Raw genomic sequence first — 16,055 nt, 5'->3', positions numbered from 1 at the left:
ATCACTTAGTACATTGAGTGTTTTAATGTCCCCTGTCGCTTAAGTGTAATAGACTTGCTGTGTGCATTCAGTCGCCCCAGCTTCACCCCAGCTGGCGCGTTAATCGCTGCAAATGTATCTATTTATAACATGATTTTGCAGCATTGAGTATTGTAGCCATAGCCAAGCACATGCTTTACTGTTGAAAATAATGGCCAATCAGAATTGTTTGTTAAACTCAGCTCAATATCCCTCAAAATATTGAATAAGTTTCTTTTTAGTGCCAGTTTAATAAGTCCTATGCTCACAAATCCTCTCATAAAAAGCGTAGACACATTGTAATTTAAAGATTTGAAAGACTTTAGTGCATAAAGTGCTTAACTTTATAAGCCAATAAGTGCTTATCTACCGCCATCTACTGGTTATAGTGGCAGCCTATTTTTTGTGTCTTTATTTTTAAATAAAAGTGTTTGTTTTCAATCAAATGTTGGATTTCCTACATCTTGAAATGTTCAGTTTTACAAATGGGGACAATCTCTGAAGGATGAATAAATATTTTTTTGTCATATTCAAAATAACATTTGAATTGCCGGAATTAAATTTACAATTACATTGTGTTTCTTATTTAAATTTTCTCAATATCTTCAAGTCTGAATGTAATCTGTAAAACTGGTTCATTGGTAAATTAGTTAATTGTTACAACTGCATTAAAATATAAACTCCACATTTTTGTTTAGTGTCGATAAAAGGGTACTTGAGCCTTATTGATGGAGTTGTGGGGGTACTTGAGGCTAAAAAGGTTGGGAACCACTGGTTTAGATAATTTAATCTGTAAGTACTAAATAAACTATATCATAGAAAAAATTAATTAATAAAATCAACCCTTTATGCTGGGTAGAATTAGCCCAACCTGTGTTCTGTCCTATGTTTACCCAGCCCTTGGGCAAAAAACAACCCAAAATTTACACATGAAAATGTGAAAGGAGAATGTAAGTGTGTAAGAGAGTAGAAATGTATGTATGTGAAAGGAGAATATATGTATGTGAGAGAGTAGAAATGTATGTGTGTGAAAGGAGAATATATGTATGTGAGAGAGTAGAAATGTATGTGTGTGAAAGGAGAATATATGTATGTGAGAGAGTAGAAATGTATGTGTGTGAAAGGAGAATATATGTATGTGAGAGAGTAGAAATGTATGTGTGTGAAAGGAGAATATATGTATGTGAGAGAAGAAATGTATGTGTGTGAAAGGATAATGAATGTGAGAGAGTAGAAATGTATGTATGTGAGAGTGCGAGAATGAATTATGGCTTGTACAGCCCCTCATACTCAGTGAGCACAATATTCAGGTGATGTGCATCTGCTTTCTGTATGAGCGTTTGTGCCACAATGCAGCTGTGTGAGCACGGTAGTTCAATATAATAATACGCATCTAAAATTGCTTGAATGTCCAAACTGGCAAGCCTTAAAAACATACTGACAAAGTTTGGTGAAGACGCAAGTGAAAGTGATCTCACTTCAGGGCTCACCGCTTGTGCGCTGTCTGTTTGTGTCTGTTCGGCATGCGCCCCCATGTTGCTTCCAGGCTGCTGACTGGACAGGGCAGAGTCACGTGACTACACATGCGGTAATATGTTTTTATTTTATGTTTTATTTAAGAGGAAAGTATTAACAGAATTTTAAAAACGAAGTAATGGCATGGCAAAATTATGTCAGTTGGATGTGTTCTGAATTTCGGTTTTGATTACTTTTCGATTAATCGTCCAGCCCTAGCCATAACCCAGAATCAGTTCACACCAATAGACATTCTGTAATAAACTCATAACTATAAGTAATTCAAAATACTATTGTGTCACAAAATGTATTTTTGAGGTGAGAATATAGTTGGTTAAATTTAAAATCTGCTGTTGAATTATAAGGCAAGGCAAGGCAATTTTATTTGTATAGCACATTTCATACACAATGGTAATTCAAAGTGCTTTACATAAAAAAGAATAATAAAAATATAACATAAGGAATAGAAATAACAGTAAAAACAGAATTTTGCTATCTGGATGGAAGAGCTAGGAAGTCTCAGGGAGTTTGTTGTTGTTGTTGTTGTTGTCGTCCATCAGAGTTGGATCTAAACGGATCTATTCATCAGAGCGGATCAGAATGGAGCTTCCTCACACAACAGGACTGCTATCTGTTACGGCACTTCAAACTGATAAACACAGTTCCAATCTCCCCTTTTGCCAAGACACCTCAAACTGCACCACACAGCCCTAATCCCCCTTCCGGAGATATCTTACCTATGCAACGCAGTTCAAATTTCCCCTTTGGAAATTTCCCCCTTTGGAAAGTGTCCTGACTGTAATCCAGAGATATCTTAACCATGCACCACAGCTTAAATTTCCCCATGGTTTGTCTCCTTATCCAAATTTACCAAATTTTAACCTAATCACTTTCTTCCTAATTCTCCCAGCTCTTTCAACCAGACAGCAATATTTAAAATGCATTAATAGTCAGAATAACAAGATGATACATAAAAGATATAAAATACATTAAAAATGAAATAAAAACAGGAAAAGGAATTAAAAGAATAAAAAGATAATATGTATAAAATAAAGTGCAAACAGTTCGGACATAGCACAGTGCTCAATCAGCAAATGCATAGATAAAAAGATGTGTTTTGAGTCTGGATTTGAATGTGGCTACAGTTGGAGCACACCTGATCTCTTCTGGAAGCTGGTTCTAGCTGTGGCTGGCATAACAGCTAAAAGCAGACTCTCCTTGCTTTGAATGAACCCTTGGTATTTCTAAATGACTTGATCCTGATGATCTGAGTGATCTGTTAGGTTTATATTCTATGAGCATATCTGCAATGTATTGAGGTCCTAGACCATTGAGAGATTTATAAACAAGTAACAGTACTTTAAAATCAATTCTAAATGCAACTGGAAGCCAGTGCAAGGACCTGAGGACTGGTGTGATGTGTTCATGTTTTCGGGTTCTGCTCAGAATCCTGGCAGCAGCGTTCTGTACGAGCTGCAGCTGTCTTATGGTCTTTTTGGGAAGACCAGTGAGGAGCCCATTACAATAATCCACCCGGCTGGTGATGAAAGCATGAACAAGTTTCTCTAAGTCTTGACTGGAGACAAAGTATCTAATTCTTGCAATATTTTTGAGATGATAATACGCTGATTTAGTTATTGTTTTTACATGGCTACTGAAACTCAGGTCTGACTCCAAAATCACACCAAGATTCCTGACTTGATTTTTAGTTGTTTGACCCCTAGAGTGAAGGTACATGTTCACTTTGAGAACTTCATTTTTGTTTCCAAACGCAATGATTTCAGTTTTGTCTTTGTTTAACTGAAGGAAGTTTAGACACATCCAATTTTTAATTTCATCAATGCATTGGCACAGGGAGTCAATGGGGCTGTAGTCGTTAGGTGATAGGGCTAGGTAAATCTGGGTGTCATCTGCATAGCTGTGATATGCAATTTGGTTCTTTCTCATTATTTGGCTCAGTAACAGCATATATAGGTTGAACAGGAGGGGTGCAAGAATTGAACCTTGAGGGACTCAGACTTATGGTCACGGATACTCACATAATAACCTCTCCCTTCTAAGTATGACCTGAACCATAAGGTTAGCCCCTATTTGAAAATTTGCTCATGACTGACCGTTTCTCTAGATCAGACCCTTATTCCTCGTCTGGTATCATTTAAAGCCCTTTGAAGCTGCACTGAAACTGTAATTTTGACCTTCAACCATTTGAAAGCCATTGAAGTCCACTATATGGAGAAAAATCCTGGAATGTTTTCATCAAAAACCTTAATTTCTTTTTGACTGAAGAAAGAAAGGCATGAACATTTTGGATGACATGGTGGTGAGTAAGTTATCAGCAAAATTTTATTTGAAAGTGAACTAATCCTTTAATAATAAGGGTTTAAACACCAACATCTTCATTAAAATGCACATCCTCACAATAATACACAAAAGCAGTAGAATATACATTCTCTCACTGCAGTATAACAAAATAAATTTGGTTAAATGTTGAATGTATCACTGAACCAAGTTAGTGATAAAAAGCATTTTTAAAAAAGATTTTTGTTTTTGAAGTGGATGGATAAAGATGGTAGCATGGCCTATGAAGGTTTGATGATCTTTGAGATGTATCCTTCATTGTACCCTTGTGTACACTTCAAGGGCTAAGAGCATTGTAAAAGTATTAATATGTCTTCATAATATACTTACAGTAATTGACTAATTGACTTCATAGAAACCCCTTTATATACAAACAATTCATAAATCTTGTGGATGTAGGAGACACTGTTATATATATTCCACAAATTAAACCTTTCTTTTATTAGCAAAATGTTTGTTGCTCTCACTGACCCATTCTCTTATCTTTGATAGCAGAAATGTAAACTTTAACACTTCTGTTAGTCATATAAAATAGGCCAAATATGAATTTCTCCATCAGAGACAGGAGTTGTACTGTAAGTACAACACTTGCTAAGTGACTTATTTAATCTTAATTAGTTAGATATAACACCAGCAACCAGCTGGTGATGAAAGCTTCCTATTGGCTAGGACAAATTAATGGGTCAGCAAGATCATTAGTCAATTTTGATAATTATTTGACATGAAAAGGGAAACCCAGCAGACTCATGGCACCAAGAACTATATACATTTTATATATTTATATATTTTAAAGACAGAATTGCCTGTTCCCAAAACAATAAAGTACAGGCGATCATTTCTATCATTTTACATGTGCTCGGGTAGGGTTCGGGCTTGCGTTATAAATGAGCGGTCATGTGATGCGTTTTGATTAGCACGAGAAAGATGCGAAAATGGTTGCTGAGGAGGTGAAACGGAGGCTTGCCTCTGGCGATTACGTTTTGGTTGCACCAGCAACTAAAGTAAAGTCTGAGGTGTGGAAAAGTTTTGATCATGTGCATAATTAGAATAATGAGCCAGTGGGTTATGTGAAATGCAAACATTCTGTTAAAGTACGACAGCAAAACGACAGGGAATTCGTTGCTGATAAGGAATGTTGATCAAAGCTGTTCAACACCTGCCCAAGATCAACCTACAATCAAATAATTTGTTACAGCATCAAAACCCATCCCTCTAAAGGTGAAACAAATGATGACGGAGAAGTGTGTCAGCTTTTGCTGTAGAGACATTAGGCCTTTTAATATTTTCAGTTTCAGTGCAGCTTCAAAGAGCTTTAAACGATACAAGACTTGGAATTTCTGAATGTGCTGTGACAACGGAAGTGACCGCTCGCACTCATTGAAGCAGTGCACGAGAGATCACTTCCATCATCAGAACGTGATTTATGACCTCACCAACCGGATGCTCAAGGCAGTTGCACATAGTGGTGTTTTAGAGGTAAAATATGATATAAATACTGTTCAGTTTCTCACACAAACCGATCGTTTCGTGTCTTAGGACATCAATGTGTCGTCACAAGCCGCAGGGTTTAATTTGGATTTGTCTGTGCATGTTTTTTTACTCTTATGGACGAAGTTCCAGCTGACATGCATTATATGACTGACAGACGTAGAAACAAAGAAACAAAGTCACCTACATCTTGGATGCCCTGGCGGTAAGCAGATAAACATCAAATTTTCATTTTTGGGTGAACTATCCCTTTAAATGCATAATGTAGACAGAGTATATAGGCTAATGTTGGCATTATTCTTTTATTCAATTTTAGCTGCTATTCATCATTGCGTTGAGGCCGGATTGTGGAGAGAATGTGGCAAAGCAAATCCTGTGGAGCCTTTATCTTAATTTTGTTATTGCCAAATACCCATCTTAATTTAGAATTTATCTTAATTTAATTTGTTAAGAAAGACAAATTTTTATTGGCACGCTAGCCTATTTAGAGTGCTGAGATGTTACAATGTAACAGAGTACTTATTTTATTTCTTTGTTCCAACTTCCAAGTGGCCTATAGCCTACGTTAGTCATGAACAAATTATGTTAAAACATGTATAAATAACTCATTTTTGACAAAAGCTGTGTGCGTGTGCACATTTGAATAATGTCAGGCTGTAAACGGGTTTGGGCTTTTAAAATCAAAATGTACTGTCAATCAAAATGTACTTGCCGGGCTTGGGCCGAATTCTGTCGGGCCTAACTATTAAGGCCTTATTACAGGTGAAAACAGAACATTCGAATATTTCTGAAGTGGTTCATTTAACAAAACAAAATATCTTTAATCAACATTATGGAGATTTTGGCCATTATGAGCCACACTTTTACCGTAGTAAGTGAAAGAGCTCCCAAGGACCTGGAGAGATGGCTAGAAAACAATATTTGTTTTGCGTTAATGTTCACTCAGATCTAAGAGTTGATGCATATTTCCTTGTACTTTCTATGAAATCGGTTGTTTGACATTTTGAAGAAGGCTACAATGCATGTAAACAGACAACAGCCACTTAGGTATGATTTGTGATATACAGTGTGGAGCTGAATATCAGCAACTCAGACAGAGTGGGGAAATGGTGACCTATCAATTATTTGGAACTGTGATGGAATTCCAGTTTTTTAAAGCAATAACTACCCAATTTGGCCTATTCATTGTCAAATCATAGAGCTACTACTAAAAGATCATCAACAAACATAATGTATGCTGTGTTTATGGTTTGGTGCAACTAAGCTAACATTACCCCTTTTTCACCAAGGCAGTTTGAGTGCTGGTTTGGAGCCAGAGCCTTGTTTCAAATCAGTTATTTGTCCTTCGACAACCAAAGCACCAGCTCTGAACCAGGAAAAGTAGTTTGTAAGTAGCACCAAAACATCCCTGTTGAAAAAAAACAGCATATGCTGGTAAGGTAGGTTCTGAAGCTGGTATGCTGGTTTGAGCTGGTTTATGCTAGTTCTGGCTTTTCGGTACTGTACAAATTAGGCAAGCCTACTGTACATGACTCCAGTTCACTCAAGCCATGTCCTCTCTCTTCACTCACCTCCATATATTTTGTGGTAAAAAGTATCCCACACAGTGTCCTTAGATTTTAGCAAATGTAGTGGGTAATCTGGGAATTCCATTGCATACAGACAATTCACATACTATTCACAGTATACACATTGCATACTGCAATGTAGTAGGAGATTTATGGTAGTATGCCATTCTGAACACAACATCACTACTCATCTCAGTGTATGTTAGTTGTATTTAGCAGATTCTGGCAAAAATAGGTCATCTGAGTATCCCATGCATATACAGAAAATTTGCATACTACTCACAGTATTTATACTAGATCCTACAGAAATATTATGAGTAGTATGATGGTATGCCATTTTTAACACAGCTATGGTCTTACTAAGCGTATTAGAAACTTCCAAGCAGGTGTGTTGAGGCAAATTGGAGTTAAACTCTGCAGGACAGTGGCCCTCCAGGACCAAGTTTGGACACCCCTGGTTTATTGTTTATTGAAGTCACATTTCCTACTTTGTTTGTGTGGGGTTTTTGAATATAAATTATAAAAACGAAAACGATTCAGATCTCTTTATTTATGTTAATTCATCGACCCTAGACCGGGGTCGTAACAAACCCATCACTTCCATATACAATCAATTATCTTAAATAGTATATTAACATTTCTAAGCTTAAAAAAACAATAGATTACATTTACATTAAATGATTTTTTTAGCATATGCTTTTATCCAAAGCGACTTACAAATGAGGAGAACAATGGAAGCAATCAAACCAACAATAGAGCAGCAATATAGTGCTGTAACCAGTCCCACTTAGTCTAGCACAGTACACTTAGCAAGTTTTTTTTTATTTTTTTTATAATTTTTAATCTATTTTTAATCTACATTTATAGAATAGTAAGTATTAGTATTAATGCATCAAGTATTCATCTTCATTATGCAGTGCTCATCTTCATTAAACAAATCATTGTTACTGATTTCTCATGCAGCTCAAAGTATCATGGTTAGAATCTCTCTACAATCTATTCTGATTCATCAACACAGTTTCACTGATGATCCAATAAAAGCATAAAACCCAGGATAGAGAGGCTGAGTGAATGTGGTCTGGACTGTGTGGATGAGGCTCATTGTGTCTCCAGAGACGCTGTAGAAGGACAGAGTTCCTGCACTGTGATCCACATACACTCCAATTCTACTGCTGGACATTACAGGTAGTTCAGTCCGCATGTTATTATGAATGAATAAGTATCTGGAGGGAGAGCAGAATAAACTCCAGGACTCAACATTACATCCAAACAAAAACATATTGCCACATTCCTTCTGTCTGATGCTCTTATATGACACTGATATATCCACACCAAACATCCCACTCCACTCAATCTCCCAGTAACAGCATCCACGCACTTCTTCTCTACACAACACTTGCTGATTATATCCATCAAATCTGTCTGGATGATCAGGATATGGCTGCTCTGTGAGAGTACCAGTAATCACTCTGTTCCTCTCAGACAGATGGAGGTGTTTATTCACTGTGTTCAGATCCAGGGTGAGCTGATGGGAATCTGATGGAGAGAAAACAAATGACAATCAGGAATTCTGAATGGTTTCTGTTTAGTGTATCAGCAGTGTCTCAGTACAGCTTACCAGATACCCTGTGCAAATAATCATGTACATGATTAACTATAACATTTTTCTTTCATCTTCTACAAGAAGAACATGAACATACTCAGTGAGTTTCCTTTTGATATCGGTTCCCTCAACATTGCTTCATCAGCTATGGGGAAACACCTTTCGCCCAACTGAATCACAACAGAAGACCTCAAAATCTCAATCCTTCAGGCATCACTTTCTTGCTTGAAGAAGAAGATCCTTGCAAATAAGAAGTACATCTTCAGCAGAGCCGCGAAACCAAGAAGACTACAGCGACAAGATTATTCATCTTGCTCTCCAAAAATAAAACATGTATTTCCACAGGGATGTGAGGAGCTTGGGAAAGGAACTCAGCCAACATGTTCTCACTCATTTCTGAAAAAATACCCTCAAAGACTGTTTTGGCTGTTATGAGATAATTGATTATATGGTTGTTAGCACATATCTCATGATGTTAGCACTTTTGAGAAGCCTTTTGGTCACAACAGATCAGGTGTTAAAAGGTTCTTTTTCTTTTCATGAACCCACATGGCAGCGTCCAGCCCATGAGCAACAATATAACAAGTTGAACAGAGAAAACATCTGTTCCCACTGTCAGATCATGTCAATAGCTTGTTTGCCGACAGGAAGTGGAAAGCAGACATGTAGGAAAGTCCGTACTCTGCTGGTTTATAAAGGTATAAACAGAAAATCACAACATATGTTGGACGTGAACCTTATGCTATTGTTACTGATTGAATAGAGCAGGAGACGTATGGATCCATGTGCAAGGCTTTATTACAGAAGCATAGTCAGAAAACAAGCAATGGTCAGGTAACGGCACAGGTACATCTCAGGCAAGGCAAAGAATAATCCTAGGGCTGGCGTGGCTCTTCAATCGGCAAACAGTATCCAGAGGGCTTGACAAGAGAGGTAATCTGATAACATAAGCAGTAGTTTAGGCAAGGAGCAAACGACAAGGCAAGAGAAACAAAGGCAAACAGGAGAACAGTCTACGAGGCAATACAACAAAACTAGACCAGGACTAGAACTAGGAACTTTACACAAAACTAGGAGTGGGCTCTGTAACGTTGCTATCACTAACATAGCAATATGTGCAGACAATACTCGGCAATAAGAAAGAGGAATTCCATGGTTATTAAGCATGTCTGATGAGAATCATACAGCTGTGTGTCATCAGTGCAATGGATCATGGGAACTGTAGTCCGGGATAAAGTACAAAAGTTAGTGTAATGCAGGGCTATTAAATTGGTGGCCCTGAAGCAACCTTCGAGTGGCCTAGCCTGTGGTCCCGCCCATAAGCATAATAAATGAATATATATTATTTATAAATTATTATTTAATATAATTTAATATAATTACTAATATATATATATATATATATATATATATATATAAAAGTATTTATTATGTCTATGTCTATAAACGCACATTCCTATGTAAATTCATACCACGTAGCCTAGCAACACGCAAATAATGCAGAGCGTGCCGGTAGTAGCCTAGATTAGCTACTATCAATATGTCTTTCTCAACACTGAAACGTAAAATTGCTGATGAAAACCGTAAGTTTACCTCTGCCTGCACTGACAAATACTTATTTTACCACCACATCCAAACACCAAACCGATGTATTTATTTTGTAATGAGTGCGCAAAACTATGATCTTGTCCCTCATTAAGACTTTATAGGTTTATATGAGGTGTTTTCAACAACAGGAATGGATTTGGCTCAGGTGGCAACTGATGTTCTTCCTGCGGTTGAACTTGCCCCGTCCTGCCTTTAAGGGCAGTTTATAATGGAGCTGCAACCATGTCCAGCCAAAGCAAGGAAGTTCAGGCAGTGCTCCGAGAGAAGCAACCTCTTGCTTTGTATGTCCACTGCGGTCTTCATTGTGTCAGTCTTATCCCCGTATCCCCTGTTGTGCCTGATGCACTGAATTTGGTACACAAACTTGGCACTCTTTATCACCAGTCTGGAAATTACAAGACCTTTTTAAAAAAAAATTAAAAAATTGCCCAGTCTGAAGCAGGGAGTTTCAGAACTCTAAAGCCCCACTGCCCTACATAATGGCTTCAGAGAATGGGGCCGGTGCAGGCAGTCATAGGACAGAATGAGGTATTGCTTAGTCTGGAAAAAATGGCTGCATCTGGCTCCTCTGACATCTGTACAACTGCAAGAGGAATTCTGGAGTGCTTTTAGTAGGTTCAGACTTTGCTTTGTCATTTTCTTTGTCTTCGCCACTCCCTGGAGGTACAGCTGACAATATCCATCCGGCACCATCACTAACACAGTGAACCGTGTCCGAGCTATGCTGCCAGAGGTCCGTTCTCTCTTCACTCAAGTAGGGTCTTTGGTTAGATTTCTTCTTGTAGTGCCATGCTCCTCAGCTGAAGCCGAAAGGAGTTTCAGTGCCTTAAGAAGGCTTAAGACATGGCTTCTCTCCACCATGATTCAACGTCATCTGAACAATGTGGTCATCTACCACATCCACCAAGACAAACTTGATCAAAATGACATAAGAGAGATTTGCCAGCTCTTTATCTCTGCAATAGATAGTAGACGGAATGTCTTTGCGGCCTTCATTGTTTTTACTTAGCCTGTTGAACTGCATCTAAACCAGGCTGGATTTATATGGATTTATATACCTACTCTCATACAGACTGCCACTAGGGGGCAAAATGCGACAATCGGATGCGAATGTCATGTGCAGTGGAAAGGCGGCTTAACAAGGGACAACATTGTTTGCAAAGTAGATGAAGTCCTCTGGCCGGACCCAGCTTTAAGACGTGATCCTGTGGTATAATAATTATTTATTTATTTTTTAAGAGTAACAGTTTCAGTATTTTCACCATACTTGGGTGTGATTTTTTTTATTTAGGTAACACTTTATTTTAGGGTCTTTTAACTAGTTGCTTATTAGCATGCATTTATTAGAATATTGGCTGTTTATTAGTACTTTAAGCACATATTAATGCTTTATTCTATACATAACCTTATTCTACATTCTTAATCCTACCCAATACCTAAACTTAACAACTATCTTACTAACTATTAATAAGAAAATTAGTAAAGTACTTAATAAAATAATGAGTTTATTGAGGAAAAAGTCATAGTTAATAGTGAATGTGTTCCCTATACTAAAGTGTTACCTTTGTTTTGTTTTTTTATACAATAAACATTTTTCTTTGTAACTACATGCCCTAAATGCTGTTCTCCACTTTTTGATGTAATGCTCTGTAGTGTTTATATATTGACTAGCTGTGTGTATGATCTGAAAGCATTATTTGATTTTGAGCACATAAAATGGTTTTGAGGCATTTGTTTGATTTTGACAGAAGAGTCAGAGGTTCTGTGAATGTAGTTTTCATTTTTCATCTAAGATTTTTTGAGAAATTTGTTTTAGTAATTCAGAAAAACTGTAAGAAGGTTGCAGGGCTTCATTCTATGCTCTCATGAAAGCGCTAGTGATGCCACTGCTTTTTATGCAGTCAAATAACGCTACTTGCTTCTGACTACTATGATTGTTGCTGTCAGTGTTCTTCTGACAGCTGTTACTGCCATACTGGTTCCTATTAGATCACCTGTGTAGGTTATCTTCAGTCAACAGCTCTGCTCTTGTGATTGGCTAGTTCTACAATAAGTTACTTAAGTCTTATGTAACTTGGCATAAGTTATAATGGCTTGAACCATGCTATGCTGACTCACTTTCAGTAGAAAGATTATGAGGTCAATGCTGTGGCCTTTTTATAAGCACAGCCTACCATCATTTGGCTTTGTTACACTGGCATGATTTAATAGGGCTTCAGGATATTCAGAGAAAGGTGTTTCCCCCATGGCTTCAGCTACTGACACAATGTCATGTGCGTTTTTGTGTTGACTTACATTGTAGGAAGTCCTTTCTGGTCCTGAGATCCATGTTGCTGAATATGACTGTGAAAATCAACAGATATGAACAGTTTAACTCATGTCACAAAAAATGATGTTACACATTATTTCGATAGTCCACTTTCTCCTAACTAAAATTAACTGCTACAACAAAGCAACTACATGTCAACATGTTGTTTTTGATAATATGTTCTTATTTGGTGTGGTTTTTTTTATTTTTATTTTTTTTATATCTCACTTATTTTAAAGTAATGTTTGTATAATTGTATTTTTTTTCCTTCTGTGAAGCGCTTTGAGATGCTACTTTTAAAGGCGCTATAGAAAATAAAGTTTATTATTGTTATAAAGTTTATTATAACTAACTCAGCTTATTAGTAGACTGTTCGGTTAGGAATAGTGTTAGCAGAATAAGTTGACGTACTTGCAAGGCATCAAAATAAAGTGTTCTCAGATATTAAGCAGACAGTCTACTAATACACTAAAGACTAGTAATTTACATGTAGTTGCAAACCTAAAGTCAGATGAAAGACTGAATTATGATTAAACTGGAGGATTTCTGTTTCTCTGTCTCCTGTCATAGCAGGACCTTGCTCAAGTCCATCCTATTGTTCTAGATCTGCTACCTGCAGGAAATGAATGTGATCCTGTGTGTGAAATTTGCTTGAGATCTCTTCTCCTTAGATCATTGATCTCCTGCTCCAGTCGCCTTCAGCTTGACTCACTGCAGCCTTTTTTTGACCTCTGATCCGCTGTGTGACCTCAGAGCAGCTGAACTTAGCAAAGATCCTTTTGCTGTCCTCCACTGCTGTCTTTGCAGAGCACTGTTAGGACACACATCACAAACAGCTCTTAACCATCATGTGACCATCTGAGTCCAGGAAAAGTGGGCTAAGGTAGTTTAAAGGTAACTTATTTGGACTGTTAACCAAACTCAGTCAGGGATGAATGATCAGTTACCACCGTTGTACATTAATTAACATGAAACATAAGACCTGATGACAACATTGTTTCACAAAATATACGAATTGGCTGTACACACGAAAACGCGAGGATGTCATTTTCAGATTTATCCATTCTGGGACCCGGTTTCAAAAAATATTGATTTCAGGCTCCCAAAACGCTGAATCCATCTGGATGAGACGCTGATACAACATTTTTTAGTATGGACGGGCTCTAAAATAAAATACATTTAAGATTGATGCTCTTAATATCACCAATCACAAAATAACCAATGACTAAAATGTGACACAAATAAAGCAACAATATAAACAGAAGCAGCAAACAGTAAAACAATAATGTTACGTTAATTACCATAGTTACTCAGCAGTGCTCAGAAATGCAGAAAAGAAGTCACCAAAAAACTACTTCACAGCAATTTCAAATGTTTACTGTTTTTAAACACTGTTGGATAGCAGAAACAGCGCTTCTACTGAATAAAGTTTGTCATGTTTTCTCAAGAATAATCTAAGCAACAAATTTAAGCAATGAACTGTTCTGTATATCATCATTACTTCAAGTTTTTCTATGTTTAGGCCCCATTTAAATGATTTTACTTCATTTCTATTATTTTATTTTTCCTATATTGCTATATATGATTTCACTGATTTTTCTGTGCCATCTTTTAATTTCTGCCAAAAAGCAAAACAAACAAACAAACAAATAAATAAAAAACATTAATGCACAGTTAGGTGGGTATTTGTCTTTGAATTAAGAATTCAGTTTTCAAGATTTCAAGCTAAAACCATTTTAAGCATAATTTAACTAGATATTCACTAACAAATGTATTGTAAATCCAGTTATGACCTCATATTAACCACAACATGATTCATTTGTACTATGAATAAATATAACATCACTGTTTTGGTGATACTGAAAGATGATTAAAAATTGTGATAAGCATAAAATTAACAGTGACCAGTAAATATACACTTCCCCATATACATTTTTTTTTTTTTAATGGTAAATAGATGTTTATTTCTCAACTACTCATATACTATATGACAATTTTGATGATTTCCCTTTAAAAATCTATAGTTGTAATGTTATGACAATATTTACATTTGTGGGGCCCATTTTCATTATATTATCTAGAGCTCCACAAACCCACCGGCAGTGGGTGCTGCCTGTTAATATGTATACAAACACATATGAAATGAGCCTGTCAGCATTATTTCTCAGTGCCTAGTTTTGAATTCATACCTGTGTCTCTGTCCTCTGTGTTGCAGCTGATACAGTGTTGTGGTTATATGTTCATTCATCATCCAGAGAAAGTCACAACAGCTTAACTACACTTAAGTTTCTCTTTCCCTGAACTCAAGTGTAGCTATGTAGGAAACATAGATTCTCTTAAGTTTCTCTTTCTTTGAACTCAGGAGATTCTTGTTTCCTGGTTCTATGTGACCTGTGCAAAATGGGTGTGTCTGCAAGTCAAAAAAAAAAAAAAAAGTGGTTCCCAACCTTTTGTCCATGAAGCCCCCCCCTCCATACATATAATACGCATTTTTGCAGTGTAGAGTTTACTGGGTTACTTCTGTAAACAAAGCAGCACCAGCACTGCAATTATATAAACACTACTTTAATAGACATCATATGGAGGTAAAATCAAAGTCCATTTATGACAAGTCATTTCACTCGGCGTCCATCTCTGAATGGGGAAACATCAAATTCTCCAAAGCTGTTTGCCAAGCTTTCTATTGAATTTCATATTTGAAATCACCAATGAAATCTGACAACTGTCTCATAAATTTTGTTTCTAAATGTTCAAATCATGACAAAAAAGGTATATTTGAGGCTGGATCAAGCTAATGCGCATGCACAGTCCTAAATGCGCATCTCTTGTGTCTCATTTCGGAACTTTTAACGGCCGCTGCAGTGAGTTGGCTCTTATTTAGAAGGCGGGACTTATTCCGCCATATTGCGCGTTTCACTATCTCCCATTCAAAACAATACGAGTGACGTGTTTTGTGTTATTCTATAGTCTTTGGTAAGACTAAGGGGGCCGTTCTCATAGCGGGTCTAAAAACGCATGGAAAGCGAGGCCACACCGCTTTCTCCTTCTTTCCAAAGCGCTTGCGCTCCGTGGCGTTTGTCGTTGATATGCATCCATGAACTGCGCTCTCCACAATGAGTAGGAAGTTTCAGCAAAGGATAACTTGATTTCTAGCCCTTGCATTAGTTACTTCTAGATATATTTATGGAGATGAGATATAAAAACCACCCTGTGCAGCTATGATTTCAATGTTTTGAAAGGCCGAAGCTGATCGGTTGGTTCTTGTCACATGACCTGCGGTGGGCTTGTGGCATTCTGAAAAGTTGATGTTTTCATCTCGTTGCACCTGGAAAACGCTGGCACGTTGCAACTGTTTCGCTTCCATTATGAGCGTGACTTGTGTGCGAAAAAGACGCAATGTGTGAACGGCACTTAAAAGAAAATGTCATTGAAACTTTTTGAAGTAAATTAGTTCCCCCACCCCAGTTTAATGTGTAGAATTGTAGAAATGTAAGTGGCCGAACATTTGGAGCATTCCTAGAAACTATAAAAAAAGGTTTTTCGTATCCATGTTTGACCTAAAAACTCTTGAACCCCAGGTTGGGAACCA

The 16,055-nt window shown here is 37.1% G+C and overlaps 1 protein-coding gene across 3 annotated transcripts; it reads right to left on the bottom strand.

Moving 5' to 3' along the window:
• Positions 1-7,733: 7,733 nt before the first annotated feature.
• LOC137025006 (stonustoxin subunit alpha-like) lies at positions 7,734-14,803 on the bottom strand. 3 transcript variants are annotated; one of them, XM_067393012.1, is made up of 4 exons: positions 14,656-14,803; positions 13,080-13,277; positions 12,454-12,501; positions 7,734-8,483 (listed from the first exon to the last, which is right to left on the bottom strand). In XM_067393012.1, the coding sequence occupies exons 3-4, from the start codon at positions 12,485-12,487 to the stop codon at positions 7,957-7,959; spliced, it is 561 nt and encodes a 186-aa protein (XP_067249113.1). In that variant the 5' UTR covers positions 12,488-12,501; positions 13,080-13,277; positions 14,656-14,803; the 3' UTR covers positions 7,734-7,956. The 3 variants fall into 3 exon arrangements, 2 of the variants coding, with proteins under 2 accessions (XP_067249113.1, XP_067249112.1); XR_010895812.1 differs by lacking the exons at positions 7,734-8,483; positions 14,656-14,803 and adding an exon at positions 9,394-9,488 and having other exon boundaries at positions 13,080-13,258; XM_067393011.1 differs by lacking the exons at positions 12,454-12,501; positions 13,080-13,277; positions 14,656-14,803 and adding an exon at positions 8,648-8,711.
• Between the last annotated feature and the right edge of the window lie 1,252 nt (positions 14,804-16,055).

The sequence above is a fragment of the Chanodichthys erythropterus genome, chromosome 8 (assembly GCF_024489055.1).
Source record: "Chanodichthys erythropterus isolate Z2021 chromosome 8, ASM2448905v1, whole genome shotgun sequence".
Taxonomy (NCBI): domain Eukaryota; kingdom Metazoa; phylum Chordata; class Actinopteri; order Cypriniformes; family Xenocyprididae; genus Chanodichthys; species Chanodichthys erythropterus.
The sequence above is the reverse complement of the archived record's forward strand: the minus strand, read 5'-3'. Positions and strand labels throughout refer to the sequence as shown.

Bases quoted from the DNA above. Each gene is read 5' to 3' on its own strand.
- LOC137025006 (XM_067393011.1), bottom strand. From the start codon at position 8,684: ATGTTGAGGGAACCGATATCAAAAGGAAACTCACTGA. The intron at 8,484-8,647 runs GTATGTTCATGT...TCTCTCCATCAG, and splicing joins ATCAAAAGGAAACTCACTGA to ATTCCCATCAGCTCACCCTG.